The 15,781-nt window shown below is 47.0% G+C and overlaps 1 protein-coding gene across 4 annotated transcripts in view; it reads right to left on the bottom strand.

Moving 5' to 3' along the window:
• Fubp3 (far upstream element binding protein 3) overlaps nt 1-15,781 on the bottom strand; it is a 47,748-nt gene that overhangs the window by 11,287 nt on the left and 20,680 nt on the right. For 3 of the 4 annotated variants that reach the window (XM_059260033.1, XM_059260029.1, XM_059260030.1), the window contains exons 3-11: nt 13,262-13,295; nt 10,728-10,777; nt 10,307-10,378; nt 8,997-9,054; nt 6,979-7,141; nt 5,494-5,592; nt 3,019-3,123; nt 1,675-1,777; nt 1,013-1,113 (exon numbers count right to left, since the gene is read on the bottom strand). In XM_059260033.1, coding sequence (XP_059116016.1) covers nt 1,013-1,113; nt 1,675-1,777; nt 3,019-3,123; nt 5,494-5,592; nt 6,979-7,141; nt 8,997-9,054; nt 10,307-10,378; nt 10,728-10,777; nt 13,262-13,295 — 785 coding nt within the window. The remainder of the gene's footprint in view (nt 1-1,012; nt 1,114-1,674; nt 1,778-3,018; nt 3,124-5,493; nt 5,593-6,978; nt 7,142-8,996; nt 9,055-10,306; nt 10,379-10,727; nt 10,778-13,261; nt 13,296-15,781) is intronic. The other variant, XM_059260032.1, reaches the window with a different exon arrangement.

The following is a 15,781-nucleotide window of genomic DNA, read 5'->3' as shown; positions in this document are numbered from 1 at the left end:
AAATTAAACAGAGAAACCCTGTCTCGAAAAACCAAAAAAAGAAAAAGAAAGGAAGGAAGGAAGGAAGGAAGGAAGGAAGGAAGGAAGGAAGGAAGGAAGGAAGAAAAAACCCATCATCAACAAAACCCAGGTGTATGAAGACATGGTGCCATCAGGGGTAGAACAGGTTCTGCTCTATGTCCTGGATTCATTCCATGTTGGTTTTATGTCAAATACACCTGACTGTTGGAAACAGGTACTCTGCCATGACACTGTCATCTACCAAGCTCATGCTTCAGAACCACATAACTGGGGATGGAAAGATGCTCAGAGGACCCAGGTTTAGTTCTTAGCACCCATGCCAGATGGCTTACAACTACCTGTAACTCTAGTTCCAGAGGATCCAACATCCTCTTCCAGCCTCCATGAGTACTACATACACGTGGTACACACACATGCAAGCAAACACTCATACACATGAAGTAAATATAATTACCCAAACAAAACAAAGTTAAAAACAAATTTAAAAATCTCAAAAGCTTTATGTAAATTTGCAATTTTGTATTGGGCTGTAATTATAGCTAGGGAGCATATGACCTATGGGCCACAGGTTGGACACAGCTGCCGGATAAAGAAAACCTAGGGTATGTGAGACAGCTTGCCCTAACAACCAAACCTAACAGCTGAATTTGATCCCTCAGGACACACATGATGGAGTCTCCAGAGAACTGATTGCCACTTGCATGCCATACCATGTACACATCACACATACAAATAAATGCATATGCGCGCGCACGCACACACACACACACACACACACACACACACACACACACACGCACACTAAATGTGTAGTGAAAACCTAGATCCTGGGCAATAAAGGCAGGGGGTAACAAATCAGCAAAGAAAAGCACTGAGGCAGGAAGAGGAAGATGTGGAAAAGTCTCCAATTAGGGGCCTGAGTGGTCAGAGCACCATGGTGCAGCACTGTGTGTTTCTGGGTGGGCTCTGAGACCCAGAGTTCTGGACCCACCTGCGCTGTGAGAATGAGCTCATTGATGATGTGCGCTGCATGCTGACACCGATCTGGAGGGCCCATGACCTGTGCTGCTCTTTCTGGACTAATCCCATCGTCTGTGGAAGCAAATGAGAGAGAGTAAGGAAAAGCCCGAAATCAAATAGCAAATAAAATCTCATCTCACAGTCTGAACTCTCGGAGCAGTGTGAGGAGGACTGTGTATGAGTGTGCCTTTTTCACACATGTCAGAGTAACACCCAGTCACTGTGCAAGCACAGATGACCCAGCCCTTGGGAGGTTGAAGCAGGTCAATAACGAGCTCAAGACCAGCCTAAGCAACATAGTAATAGTAAGATCTTTGGCCCTTCCATGAAAGGTTTATCCTTCTTTGTGATATTAAATTGTTTCTGATTTGCATAAAATCAAAATGGTGCATTTTGTAAAGAAATCTTCACTTAGCAAAATTACAAACTGAAAATGCTTCATAGTGTGTGTGTGTGTGTGTGTGTGTGTGTGTGTGTGTGTGTGTGTGTGTGCTAGAAACCGCAGGCCAGAAAGATCAAGCCAGTACACAACCAAGGAAGGGCACGATGACTAGGAAGGAAACGGAGACTGCCAAAGAGAAAGAAAATACACACAGCTAACACGGCCCTGGGTAGATCCAACACCACACTAACCTGGTTTGAACTGGATCCTCACACCAGCATCATTCTGGATCTTTTTGATCATTTCTCCATTTCTTCCTATGACAATCCCAACAGCAAACCTAGGCACAGACACCTAGACAGACAGACAAAACCATCAGAGCTTCTGCACATATGGCTTTGTAAAGACTTAATTTCTTAAAAATTAATTTATTCTAATTTTATGTGCGCTGATGTTTTGCCTGCATGTATGTCTGTGTGAGAATATCAGATCTTGGGAGTCAGAGACAGCTGTGAGCTGCCATGTGGGTGCTGGGAACTGAACTCAGGTCCTCTGGAAGACCAGTCAGTGCTCTTAGCTGCTGAGCCATCTCTCCTGACCCAATTTACAACTTTTAATCGTGTATGTGTATGTCTTGTATGCATACAAGTACAAGTACCTACAGAGACAGTGTGGAGCTAGTTACAGGTGTCTGTGAGCTGTTGTGTGGGTGCTGGGATCTGAATCCAGGTCCTCTGACAAGAGCAACTAGCATTCTTAACTGCTGAACCACCTCTCCAGCCCCTGGCCTTTTCTTTTAAAAGGAAAGACTTTAAATAAACCACTTAGTTTTTATTACAGTGTAATTTTGGAATTAAAATAATAAAGTATTTTTTTCCTTATAGAACAATTTCTGTGATTGATGATTATGAGTCTGTGAAACTGCATACAAATATGTGCCATTGGCTCTACCTGTGGCCTTTTATAGTCTTTTGTTCTTTATCTGTAACTGTGGTAAAATGCACAGGCCATAGCACCTGCTACTCAGTCATTCAGAAGTGCAGAGCCCAGTGGCCTCAGACGGAGTCATGATGCTGTGGAGTGACCAGCAGCACCATCTAGACCCAGTGCCTGCTGGTCACCACAGAAACTCTGTACCACTGAACAACACCAGAGTGGCCACTGTGAATCTAGCTGAAGGCACTAGGTATGATGTTTGCACGGTGTGGCATAAATGACAATTGTAGGACAGATTTTGATAGCATTTCATCTCATCAATACAACAAGATTCCAGGTTTGATATAATCATAACACATTATCACTGTGAAAACCAGAGGAATGAACTGCCCTGTAAAAGCAGCTGGTTTTCCATGCTTGTTTCTTCTTTATACCCTTGAGCAGTGTGTGTACTCTTGAGTTTTGAAGATGAGAAAAACTACATAACCAGTTTGAGGCTAAGGAGCTGAGAGAAGTGTGACTAGTGGTTTTAGTGACATTCTTTTTTTTGAGACAGGATCATATCACTATGTAGCCCTGGCTGGCCTGGGCTTGTTATGTAAACCAGGCTGGCTTTGAACTCAGCCTTGTTTGCCCACTGACCTGTGGGTCCAGCTCACCTCTATACTACCTCCTCCTGCTCTGGAGGTGAAATCGCCACGCACACCCCGAAAGTCAGCCTGGTCTTTCTCTCGGATGATCTCTAGGACCATTTCTCTTGCTTGCTGCACAAACAAAAACAGAAAGTACCAATGGGGGAAAATTCTGGAAAAAGACAGCACCGGATGAAAAGTCAGGATCAGTGTGACCCAAGACTGTGAAGGCGCTCACTGCTGACAAGGATGAGAGTCTTAGGGGACATACTCCAGCTACTCTAAGGTTCAAACTCTAAGTGTCACCTACTCTACCTGCAGCTGGGTCAACACAGCTAAGGTGAGTGGAAATCCTTCCAGTGGCCCCAAGTGTTTCTAGCAGAGGCTCCTTGAGCCAGAGGACAGACAGGAACAGGCAGCACAGGTCACAGACACAGCTCCTGCCCTCAGAACTCTTAGATCTTGGCTTTTATACATGAAGTGCTAGGGGTGGAGCCTAGGACTATGCACAATCGTCGGCACATGGTATATGACTGAGCCACACCCTAGGCCCAGCTGAACTGCAGCAGGTACCGACCTCTGATTAACACGGCATCATAGGCCGGGTAGTGGTGGTGGTGGCGGCGGCGCATGCCTTTAATCCCAGCACTCAGGAGGCAGAGCCAGGCAGATCTCTGTGAGTTCGAGGCCAGTCTGGTCTAAAGAGTGAGATCCAGGACAGGCACCAAAACTACAGAGAAACCTTGTCTTGAAAAAGAAAAAAAAAAAAAAAAAAAAAAAAAAAAAGAAAGAAAGAAAGAAAGAAAAAAGATGGCATTATAGACCTGAAAGCACGAGGCAGACCCTACTGTCCTCTCCCAAAGGTGCGTGCATCTGCTCACACCTGTTTTTAATAACAAATGGACTCAGTGCTTGCTTACCCTGCCTAGGACCTCAGGTTCAATGCCTAGGACTGCAACCAAACAAAAGGAAAAAAGAACTGAAGACCTTAAAATCACAATTATTTCCCTGCAGATTTATGAAGAAAGATCAATAAAATAGGAGTGTTTTCCTGAAGAAGACACTTTCCAAGAGGCTGGGGATGTACATGTGTGTGGAGATCTAGGTTCAACCTCTAGCACTGTGTCAACTGTGACACAGTGGCTGGATACACCTGGGAACTTGACTGATACAAAGACAAGATGCAATCGGATCGTGTACCTATCTATGGTTTGTGTTGGCAGGAGGAACTGTACACCGTGATTTTTAAGAGAGGGTCTCTCACTGGCCTTGAGGTCTCCAAGTAGGCTAGGCTGGCTGACCAGAGAGTTCCCAGGATCCACCTCTCTCTGCTTCCCTGAGCTGAGATTAACAAGTGCCATCCACACCTAGCTGCTTCTTTTCTTTGGGGATCGAACTCAGGTCCTCATGCTTGCTTGCAAGGCAGTCAATCACTTTATCCATTAGATCATTTCCCCAACCCAGTAATCTTATTTTAAAGAAGGCTGGAAGCTCTGGGGAGGAAGGGCCACTGGGAGCAGCTGGCCTGAAGGGAGGGAGGAGCTACAGTACCGCCAGCCTTCCACCTAGCTTTCACTGGTGCCACCCTGTGCAGCAAGAGCAGCTGAAGGAGAGGGGAGTGAAACGGAGGGACTGGCCAACTTCACTGGGCCAAAGTCCAGTGCTTTTTGTTTTTGTTTTTCTCTGTGTAGCCCTGGCTGTCCTGGAGGCTCAGAGATCTGCCTGCCTCTGTCTCCTGAGTGCTGGGATTAATGGCGTGCACCACCACTGCCCGGCTCCAATGCTCTTAAAGAAGCACGACAGGTTAGATGCAGTAAGGAGACAGGCTGCAGATGACAGAACACTAGCATTAACCTGACAACATATACCCATAGACACTTACATTTCTGTCCCAGTAAGAGGGAGTGTGCAGCCACAGGCTGAACTCTGCTTTCCCAGCCCAGGAAGCTATGCTGAGGGCAAACACGTCTGGTACTTGTTTTCATCTGCACCTCCAGCTGGCCTGGACTTAAGCTGACCACAGCACAGCAAGCAAGGCTAACAGTAAACTTAATCTGGGTTACCCAGTATCATCTGCAACGTGAAAACTAGCGCATGCACTGTCCCAGGCAGTTGTCTGTTCTTATGTGGCCACATCCAGCCAGTGGCTTTGGCACTGGGCACAGCTAGAAATTACATCTCCATCACATTTCCCCAAAGATGTACCACCAGCTATCAACAACCACCTGGGTTAGACCAGCAATTCTCAACCTGTAGATCCAGATCCCCTTGGATGGTGGTGGTATTGAATGACCCTTTCATAAGGGTTGCCTAAGACCACCAGAAAACACAGATATTTACATTACCATTTATAACAGCAGCAAAATTACAGTTATGAAGTAACCACGAAAATAATTTTTGGTTGGGGATCGCCAGAACATGAAGAACTGTATTAAAGGGTCACAGCATTAGGAAGATGAGAACCACTGGGGTAGACAAATCTAACCCACAAGTTCTTCTTACCTGTACTTTAAACGGGTCTCCAGTGATGCGGAGAGGCTTATCTGCTCCTGTGGGCAGTGGGCCATCCTGGATCATGACCATTTTCACACCTGTCCGCTCCTGTTGGGGAACATGCAAGCACACAACCCTCAATGTCATGGGGAAAACACACGATGCCTCAAGAAGCAGGACTGAGCCAGTTCATCCTAAGTCTACGCCACACTTCCCATAAGGTAATGAATGCCTTCTCCCCTGGACGGGCTCTGGGACAAAACTCCAATGTGCCCATCCTCTTTACCCATGTCTGGAGTATCTGAACTCTAGGGTGCTGTTCCTGCTGAGAGCTACACATTAAGTGTGTGTTCTGCTTATCATTAGCTGATGACAACCTGTGCCCACCATGCAACCAAGTGCTGCTGCCTCCCAGGCACAAGTGAGATGGGTTCTCAAACCACCCAGGGGTCCAGGGCTAACCGGCTGATATGTGGGTTCTGTGACATCAAATCCTAAGCTTTTACAATTTACCCCAGGTTTTAGGAGGCCTTCCACAAATCTAAGGCTTGGGGTATAACACACAGGCCATCACCTACAGCTGTCAAGTCCCAGAGTTCTGAAGTTGGCTTAGAACTCAGTAGAACATGCACTCAAATGAGTAGCTAAGCATTCTCGGGTCAGTGTGGCTGCGCATATTTGGCTGGGGACATATACACTGCCTTAGCGGGACATGTTCAATCTCAAACATTCTTGACTAGAGGTGTCTCAGTTTATATAAAAGGGTTCTGCAGCTGAGAGCGGCCTCTTCATTGTGACTCACAGAAACAGGGGAATGAGTACCTCCCCAGCTCTAACTACAGTAAGGTGGTCACTCCTCTTTCTATAGACAAGAATCGTGAGTACTTGAAAAGTAAATGAGCACTTTTGGGCTTTTTGTTTGTTTAAGGTCTCTTAATGTAGCCCTGGATAGCTTGGAACTCACAGAGATCTACCTGTTTCAGCCTCCTGAGTGCTGCTGGGATGTTGGGGGAAGGTGTGCACCACAACTGGGTTTTTACAGTTGTCTGTTCAACTATATAATTTTTGAGATAGGGTCTTACTATACATAGCCCAAACCAGCTTCCAACATACATTCTTCCCACTCAAGCCTCCTAAGTGCTGAGACTCCAGGCCTGTGTCACCATACTTAGCTATAAATGAACCCCTCCCCCAAGCCAGGGTCTCATGAAGCCAAGGATGCCCTCAAACTCATTATATAACCTAGGCTGGTCTTGAACTCCTGTTCCTCCTGCCCTCAGGCCCTCAGGTGCTGAAATTCCAGGTATGTGCCCCTTGTCTGTCTAAACAAGCATGTTTAAGAGCACAGAATCAATGCTAACAAGGAGCAGATTTCAAGGGTCCCAACTCCAGGCTGTCCCATGGTGTCTCTCCTGCCCCATATGAGGAGAGGCTTGGAAGGAGCCATGGCTCTGCTCTTGAGGCCAGCCCAGCTCAGCACATGGTATCACACACCTGCAGCTGCTTGATTGTCTCCCCTCCTTTGCCGATGACCAGACCCACTTTAGATGCAGGGATGAGAAGCTCCTGGATTGTGCTGTTGCTATCTATGTCATTGTGAAAGCCAGGGCCATTCCGACAGCGGTCCACAATCTGCCCCAGGAGCCGTTTGGCTTGTCTTTGGGAGGGAGAAAAAAAAAATCACAAGAGACCCAGCATTAAATGGATGTTTAAGGTCTTCTGGGAAGGGAGATGGTGCCGGGGGAAACACGAAGGAGTCAAGGCAGCCCTCCATCCAGCTCCAGCTCCTGCCTCACAACCTGGGGGTCTGAACCATTCGCCATGCTACAGAACTGCAATTCAAAAGCAACACACACCGTACCACTTCACTGCAGTTTCCATGTGGAGTGTCAAGGAGCAGGCCACTGTCAGACCCCATCCCCTACATGTCCTGCCTCCTACTTTCAATGTCAGCAGCTCTGGTGGCAGAAACCTCCTATTCCTGTGTTCATCTCTGTTCCCCAGCCCAGCACAACCCTCACAGGGAAACACTCAGCACACTTGTTAACCAGGGTGAGGGAGAGAAAGAGAGATGAGAAAGACGGAAGAAAGCAAGGGTTAGTCGCCACGCTTGAGCTCCTCAACTCCAGTGTCTCCCTGTAGCCAGCAACACTGATTTAGGAGTCCAGTTAAGCCCACAACACCTCCAGTGTAGTTTCGGGGCACAAGGGGCAGCGTCCTGCTGCAGCTGTACTCCAGGGAGCACCTGACTGGTGCACCCCGCAGGGACTTTGTGCTTCACACCCCACTCTCTGTCTTCATCTCTGCAATGTGGCAACAGTGCAACCCAGCCTACCAATGTCATATGTTGGGATGATTCCCTTTTCTGCACCAGAATCTTCCCTGGCTGTTATTTGCAGAATTTATTCTTTAAATCATGCACCATCTATTTTTTGGTTCCTCTGATAGAAACAGATTCAGCAACCAGACAGGCTGGCTGTGTTGAAGAAAAAGATTCCTCTTAAAGCTTAATTCTCAAAACTCAACTCCTCGGGTAGATACAAAGTAGGAACGCTTAGAAGAGTAGGAAGGACATGCAGTCTTGAGCCTTTGTGTAGAATCATCTTGTGGGCTCTCAGCTGCAGCAGCTTTTTAGTATTTTGCTAGTGTACTAGATTAACCTGTGCTGGAAAAAAAAATGCCGCTACTCCAGCAAAACCATCCAGCTTGCCCTATAATGCACACCTGCCAGTGATATTTATTCTGGTTCACTGCTTGCAATGTTACAGCAGAACAAGAGAATTTAAACCCATCTAGGCTCCCTGAGAAATGGAAACAATAAAACAACCCTACCTATTGAGCCAGACATAATCTCAGCTTCCCCATCCCTAGTGAAGCACCACTGTACAGATTCAAAGAGGGAAGCGGACCACTCCAGCCCGCACGGTCTCCCTCCTTAGGAGGTACTTGGGTTATGAGTCTGTGTTTGGTACAGGGCTCTGAGCAAGCATGTACCAGGATAGGAGATCAAGGCAGATTATCAGGGCTCTTGCTAAGAGCCTCCAAAGCCAAGGCATCTGCTGGTTCACAAGGCTCTGTGAGTGGAGCAAAGGCCACAAAGAGTGGATTCACTTGGTTCACAAATACCAGAAGGGTAAACAGATCAATCAGCCCAGGAAAAAGTCCTGGTGCCCGGTTCTCTGTTGCTCACAGTGATCCATTCCTCTGACCCAGGCCTGTTCGGTATGGGAGGTGTTAACAAGGAGGTGGCTGGCCAGGATGAGTGTCCACTGAAGTCCCTGGTTTATGGAGAGGCCACGACAGCTGGAAGGCATTCTAGGCTTGTGTGTCTGAGGTAACAGAAGCATTCTCCTGGCATGGCACCCTCCCAGGCCTTTCTCCTACTGGAGGTGTGCTGTGGGGCAGATTCAGCACAGACCAACAGTCTGCAGCAACAGTTTGCCCTTCCATTTCTCCTCACTTGGGGAAGGAGGAAGAAGAGTAAAAGGAAAAAGTAAATAAAACAAACTTACTCAATACTTTCTGGGGTTCCGGTAAGTACACAGGGCCTCTCTGGAATCCCAGAACTCTCTATAAGAAGAATCAAGAAGATGAGGTGTGTTGGTGGGCAGCAGGCAACCGTGTGCCTTTGCCTCTGTGTACAGACTGTCTCTCTGGGGCTGATTCCTACACCACCCCCACCGAAGCACAGTCTCCCAAAAAGACCAGTTTGCTTTGCTGGGGGACAGAACTTTAGTTCTCAGTGTAGAGACTGAGTCCCACAGGGGAGCCAGGAGGACACGGCAGAGCTCTGAGAGTTGGCCCTAATTACCAAGCTCCACTCACTCTGACCTGCCCAGAGGCTCTGTAGCATCTGAGTCACTTCATTATGTTTCCCTCACTATGTCTGCAGAGCGGTCTCATGGACACAGGTCTACAGACTGCTCTGGCGGGTGCTAGTAAGGACTTCATAAGCATATCAGGATTAGAACAGCTACTATATCCATAGCCCAAGAAATTGGCAGCAGGGATGCAGCATGGGTCCTGGACCCTTTGACACGAGAGGAAAATCTTTGTTTCCAACACCCACATGTTTTAGACTGACCCTAAAAACTCCTTAAAAAAATCCATCCTCAAAAAGTGGAAGGAGGGAACTGGGGACATAGCATTGTCCTAGCCTATGTGAGGCTCTGTTTGCAGTCCCCCACACTGTAAAAAAAACGAGCGAACAAAATTCTCAATAGCTAACAGCAATTACTGCCTTCAAGACATGGCAGTGAGTATCTTATAAATGACAAACCGCTTCTACCGCAATGTCTCCAGACCCTTCCTCTCAAATAGAAAAAAGACACACTCAGATGACATAATAAAACTACAAATAAAATAAAAACTCTTCTTCAATCTGTGTCTTTCAACATCACATGAACAACACTGACCGTGTTGTGAGAGGTCCTGAGAGGTGTCTGACAGACAATTAGCTAGGACCCCCCTGTCCTCTGTCCACAAAATGGAAGGGTGGTTGTACAGGGAAGCTGGGTGCAGGCCCCACCATGCCTGGCATCACATTCTGGTGCAGAAAACATAGGTGCTAGCCCAGCTGGCAGGTATCGGGAGAGGCCGTGCTGGCCAGAGCTGAGTGTTGCCCTAAAAGGCAGGAGAGAACCTCATCTCCAGGCTGGCTTCTGCTCTGGTGCTCAGGTGGGGTCCAACTCCACAGTGCAAAACAGACGGCAACCACACATACTTACCCTAGCCTCTACCAAAAAAGCAAAGACACTGAATCTGGAAAATGTGTGGAACACTGATTTCTACTAAAGAAATCTATGAGAAAAGCAGCCCTTACCTGAGGCAATCTGAATTTTGCAACCAGATTCTGCTTGAATTCGTGAAATCTGCTCACCTCCCCTGCCAATAACTGCAACAAAATGAGCAGGGTCAGAATGTACCTCCCCTTCTACACTTAATCATGCGGATAGCTTAATTAACCCAAAAGACATTTATACTCTGCTCCCAACTCACTGGAAGCTGATCTCTGGGGAGCCCATCAACTCCTGGGCATCACAGCAGTAGAAGCTACATGTGAGATCAGCAGGGAATGGTACCTTAGCTGAGGCGACCTTAGCTAGGGGTGGCCAGGCACAAATGCTCTGACTCTCCTGACTCCAGTGCCCGACACACTCCCACTAGCATTCTCCCACAGGCAACATGCTCCTAAGAGATGATAACAGACCAGGATTAAGGGAAAAGACAATGCAGATACTTACTAAATCCAACCATTTTATCAGGCACTTTGAATTCTTCTGTTATTACTGCCCTAAAAACAAACAATGATTTTTAAGAAAAAGTCAGAATTCAAAATTCTGCAACCACCTTAGATCCCCAAGATAAAAGCTTACAACAAATCATGCTGATTTGGCCCTTCCCAGGCACTCAGAGAGTGTCATTTCCATGCCTCTTTGGTCAAGCATGCCTCCAGAACACCAAAGCTTCTCCCCTCTAGTCAGAAGAAAACATCCTGATCCTTAAACCAACTCCTTCCTTAGCTGCCTGTTCTACATACAGCTGTGCTCTTATAGCAGGGCCTAACAGATGGGCTGTCAGCCCCAGGACAGTTAAAGATCTGCTAGGGTTTAGAAAGAGGTTCAGACACCTATTAGAGTGTGCTCTCTAGATTAAAACAGAGACAACTTTTTGGATTTCCTGATCTCTTTGTTTCCTAGCCCCCCTCCAATATACCTACGTCTTCTAAGGTGGTATGTGCCCACGAAAACCAGCACCCCGCATAGCCTAATCAGCGTTGGCCAGGCCAGTATAATCGCCTCACTCGTGCTGTGAGAGACTCTTGTTAAATATGATCCTGTCCATCAGGTGCCTTCAAAAACAAAAAAAAGACTCCACTGGCTCTTTCAAACAAACTTTAAAATGTAGCATGCAGTGTATTGTGGACAATATCCAATTGCCCAGCACCCCGGAAAGCAATTAAATCTAAACATTTACCTTAGGGTATGCTAAATACAAGTAGTTTATTAAAAAAAAAAAAAAAAAAAGCATATATTGTTAAGCATCTCCCACACAGCTGGATTTTTACCCATCATGGAAAGGATCGAATACAGTCATGTTTTCAGGGGAGTGCAGCACTTAGAAGAAATCTAACAGCATAAACAGCACTGTCACCACATCACTGTGACAGGAGCCACCTCAGCCTGTGTACATGGGGACCTTTCCTCATTTCTCTCCCGTCTCAAGCAATACAAGCATTCACCCAATCCTAATGGGGCCAATTCCTGGCATCCCACAGCCCTCAAAGCCTAACACCCCCCAGAATCGCAGAGCCCTCAAGCCCTAACACCCCCTGGCATCCCACAGCCCTCAAGACCTAACACCCCCTGGCATCCCACAGCCCTCAAGACCTAACACTCCCTGGCATCCCACAGCCCTCAAGACCTAACACCGCCTGGCAAAGAGACCAGGCCTGCCAGGATGTGCTTCAGCACATCTGTCAAGGCTGTGACATCTTGTACATAGGGCTGAGCACTGTGCCTGCTTATGTAGCACAGGCTGTCCACAGGAACTGGCTAGAGTGCCTTCTACACTAGCACAGTGGGTCACAATGTATGGGGTGCTCACCTAGCATGCTTGCTGGCAGTCCTAACTCATCCCCAGCACCAAGAACAAAAGCAATCCCACCAAGATCCCTAAAACAACATACACAATAGAGAATACCAAAGGGCTGGGCAATCCCTCAGCTCTCATAATAACACTGGCAATCAATATCTAACTCCCCTCTATGTACCTCTAGCTGCCCTGGAACTTCCTATTTTAGACCAAGCTAGCCTTGGACTCAAAGACATCCCATCTATGCCTCACAAGTACAGTGACAGTCCTATGACACCACACCCAGCTCAAAGGTTCTCTTCTGAAGGCAAGGCTGAAACTGGTCTAAGGCACTAAGAATAGGAGGCATTCTGGAAAAGAAACATGCTAATTACAGTTTAACAGGAAATGCTCATCAGCATTTCATACTAACAACCTCACGTGAATACAATGCAAACAAGAAAACCAGGCTAAACCTTCCATTTAACTGACTCTTAGTGATGTTTAGAAACCTCCAGCATTCACGTAGAACATGGAGGGCAGAAGTGTGTCACCGGCAGTGCAGATTAAGGACACAACTGACAGTCACAGTCTGCAGAGGAGAAGCAGCATAGTTTCCTGGGCACTTTCCCCTTCCTGTAGGTGATGCTATGACCAGATGCTCTTATCTTACAGATGGGCCCTTTTAAAGCCTAGGGTCTTTGTCTCTAAATCCTCAACTTAATGGAAGGCTATGAGGGAAGAGGGAGAGAAGAAACTAAGGCACTAAGAAACTAAACATTGTTCAACAAATCCCCAATCCCAGGCACATCCTGCTTCTGAAGCCCCATACACTCTGTTCACCCAAGAGCTGCATTCTTCTTCTGTGAAGAGGCTGAAGATCCTGAGGCACTGGGAGATTCACAGAACCAGCAGGACAATGCACTCCCTCCTTTCAAATTTAATCTACAGTGGAAGAGAGCAACTCCACCATTGTGAGAGTCTCTTGAGGCCCAACAGGGGCTGGCTTAGTGCCTCATGTCAGTCTGCTCCTCTGGCCGACACTGTTTTGGAGAGGGCTGGCAGAAACCATGGGTCTTAAGGAAATCTAGCCCCTGGCTTCCCACACTCCCAACCTCTGACTTGCTAACACTCCAGTGCAGATGGTGGATCAATAAACAATTAGAAATGATCAATAAATAATAAAACATAACCCACTGCTTACCTTTGATGTACCAAGGCCCCTAACTGGTTACCTACTGTGGCAAAGAGAAAGAGAAAAGAAAAATCAAAGCATTAGCACGGATAAACTAACTTCATCCTTACCCGCATTCTTACTGTTCAGGGGTGGGCGGGAGACAGAAAGAAAGCAAACAGTAATTTAGGCTCAGTGGCTGAAATGAATGCGTTATGTGATATGAAACAGGAGGGGACGTCTTGTTCAACAGTCTCTAACCCAGTGTCCAGCTGAACGAAGGATAAGAAATTGATCTGTGTGTCCACATGCTGAGAGGCCTAGGAAGGAAGCCTGTCTGTCTAAATCCTGCCCACTCCCTCCTGCTTGGCATCCAAACCCAACGTAGATACACCGGGTCCTTCCTACTCTTTTAAAACCAAATGAGAAGATTTATCTCCTTGGAAGCACTGCTGAGGACTGCTCCATGGCAGCTGCAGTCACTAAGAACACGCACATATGTCCCTGTTCTGTAACCCCCACCTCACCCAGAACAGCACCAGAAAGGACCAGGCTCCTCCTCCTGCAGCAGCGTCTCTAGTCCATTTCCCAGAGCTGAGTGCCAACAGGCTCTCACTTTAGAACAGACTTTGCAAACCGCATTTCCAGTGTGGCTCTGCCAGGCTCCCTGGTCTACTTTCTGTCTCTCAGCTATTGATGTACCCCTCCTTCACCAGCCATCAGCAGAAATGGCTCTGTGCTGTTTCTCTTCTGGAAAATGCAGTTCAAGAAGTATAGTCAGTGGACAAAGGGAGACTATAAACTCAAGAACTGAATGGACCTTTCGAGATGCTAAAAGAGCATTCAAAAATATGTCTCTGGGGAAAGCGGGAAAGCATCAGCCACACCAATGTCTGGGAAAGTGAGAATGCTTAAGAAGGCCAACTGCTGTTTCCTGTCCAGTTTCCCTGCCATCCCCTGGACGGTAGAGGTCCGTGAAGAGACAAACAAAAGCAAACCAGACCACGACATCGTCAAAGGAGAGAAAGCAGAGGAACAGTATAGCCAAAAGTAAACTACTGAGTTCACTGAAGCTATTGATCCAGAAAAAATACTCTATTCCATCTGGATCAATAGCAAGCTGACAGTCTGCAGCCAAAGCAGAGACACTATACACTGTTAATCGCTCATCTCAGGGGAAGAGAGTTGTTTTTAATCGACTCCCAGAACTTTCTTTGCCCTTCCCCAGTGCTCGATTCCCATTCACATGAAAACTGGACACTCTCCAGCTTAGCAGAGGAATCCCCATCATGGGCTTTGCCCAAAACCTGTCCACCACCGAGGGGACAAAACAAAATGCCAAAGAGAAGGGCAAGGGCAGAGGCTTGTGGGGCTGCACAGCAGTTCTACCCTGTAATTCCAGCACTCAAGAGGTTGAGCCAGCCTTAGTCACACACACAGATTTCAAGGCAGCCTGGGTGATACTGAACCCTGTCTCAAAAGAAAGTTTAGCTTCCTCAATTTCCATAAGAATCCTCTATTACAGGATGAAGAGTCCTCTGAATACAGGAAGAACTAAACACCTGCAAGTGAATGCAGGCCTCAGGGAGAGCTGCACAGCAGACTGCAGCCCCCTGGCTCAGAGAAGCCACAGGAACACAGCAAAGGGCAACTTGGCCACAAAGAACCCTATGAAACTCACCGAAACACTCTAGGCTTTCTGTTCAACACCATTCAATGACAGTCTGTGTTCACGGCAACAGAAATTCCTTTTTGTTGGCAAGGTACAAGTCACTGGCCATGCACGTGGCATAGTTCTGTCTCCCAGACACTCAGAACCAAACCTGCACACACCATCACTACTAAATATACAGCCTTCAAGGGCCATGACACCAAAGGACAAAACCAGATTCCACCAAGTCAGTATTGGGCCTCAGGCAGGCTGAGAAGCCCAAATTCTCCCCTCTCTCCATGCAAGCACAACACATGGTACACGTGTGGCTCCATGCACCTATCTTATTAAAAATGGAACCAACAGAAAGGACACTAGGTACTGTGCATGCAACTACAATGTTCCTCTTGGGTCTCCTCTGTCCTCCTGGTGGGAGGGTCACTTCCTGAGTCTCCTTAGCTCAATTCCAGCATACCTGCGCTCACAGGGTGGTTCTCACTGACCTTCCACACCAAACAATGGAAACTGCCTGGGATGTTGAGGGAGAATGAACTTTTCAGATATGCAGCAGCTGACAATATAAAAAATTACTTCTGAGGAGTAACCCTCTGTAAAATTTCAGCAATAATCTTTAAAAAAAAAAAAAGTATAGTGCCAAACACATTCTTTCTCATGAAGAAAAAAAAATTACCTTGTTTTTGTCCATTGCAAAGAAAGGCTAGCAAAGTATCACTGGCCAATTAGCCCAACTTTCTAAGAAGCTGCAACTTTAATAATCATCTGCCCCTGCCCCCCAGACACCAGGTGCTTGGGTAGATACTGGAGTGCAGCTCCAGCAGGAAGAAAAGGGGCAGGATTTTTATGCTCAGCAACAACAGATTCTTGTTTTAAGTCTGGAT

The sequence above is a fragment of the Peromyscus eremicus genome, chromosome 4 (assembly GCF_949786415.1).
Source record: "Peromyscus eremicus chromosome 4, PerEre_H2_v1, whole genome shotgun sequence".
Taxonomy (NCBI): domain Eukaryota; kingdom Metazoa; phylum Chordata; class Mammalia; order Rodentia; family Cricetidae; genus Peromyscus; species Peromyscus eremicus.
This window is presented reverse-complemented; position numbering and strand designations above follow the sequence as displayed.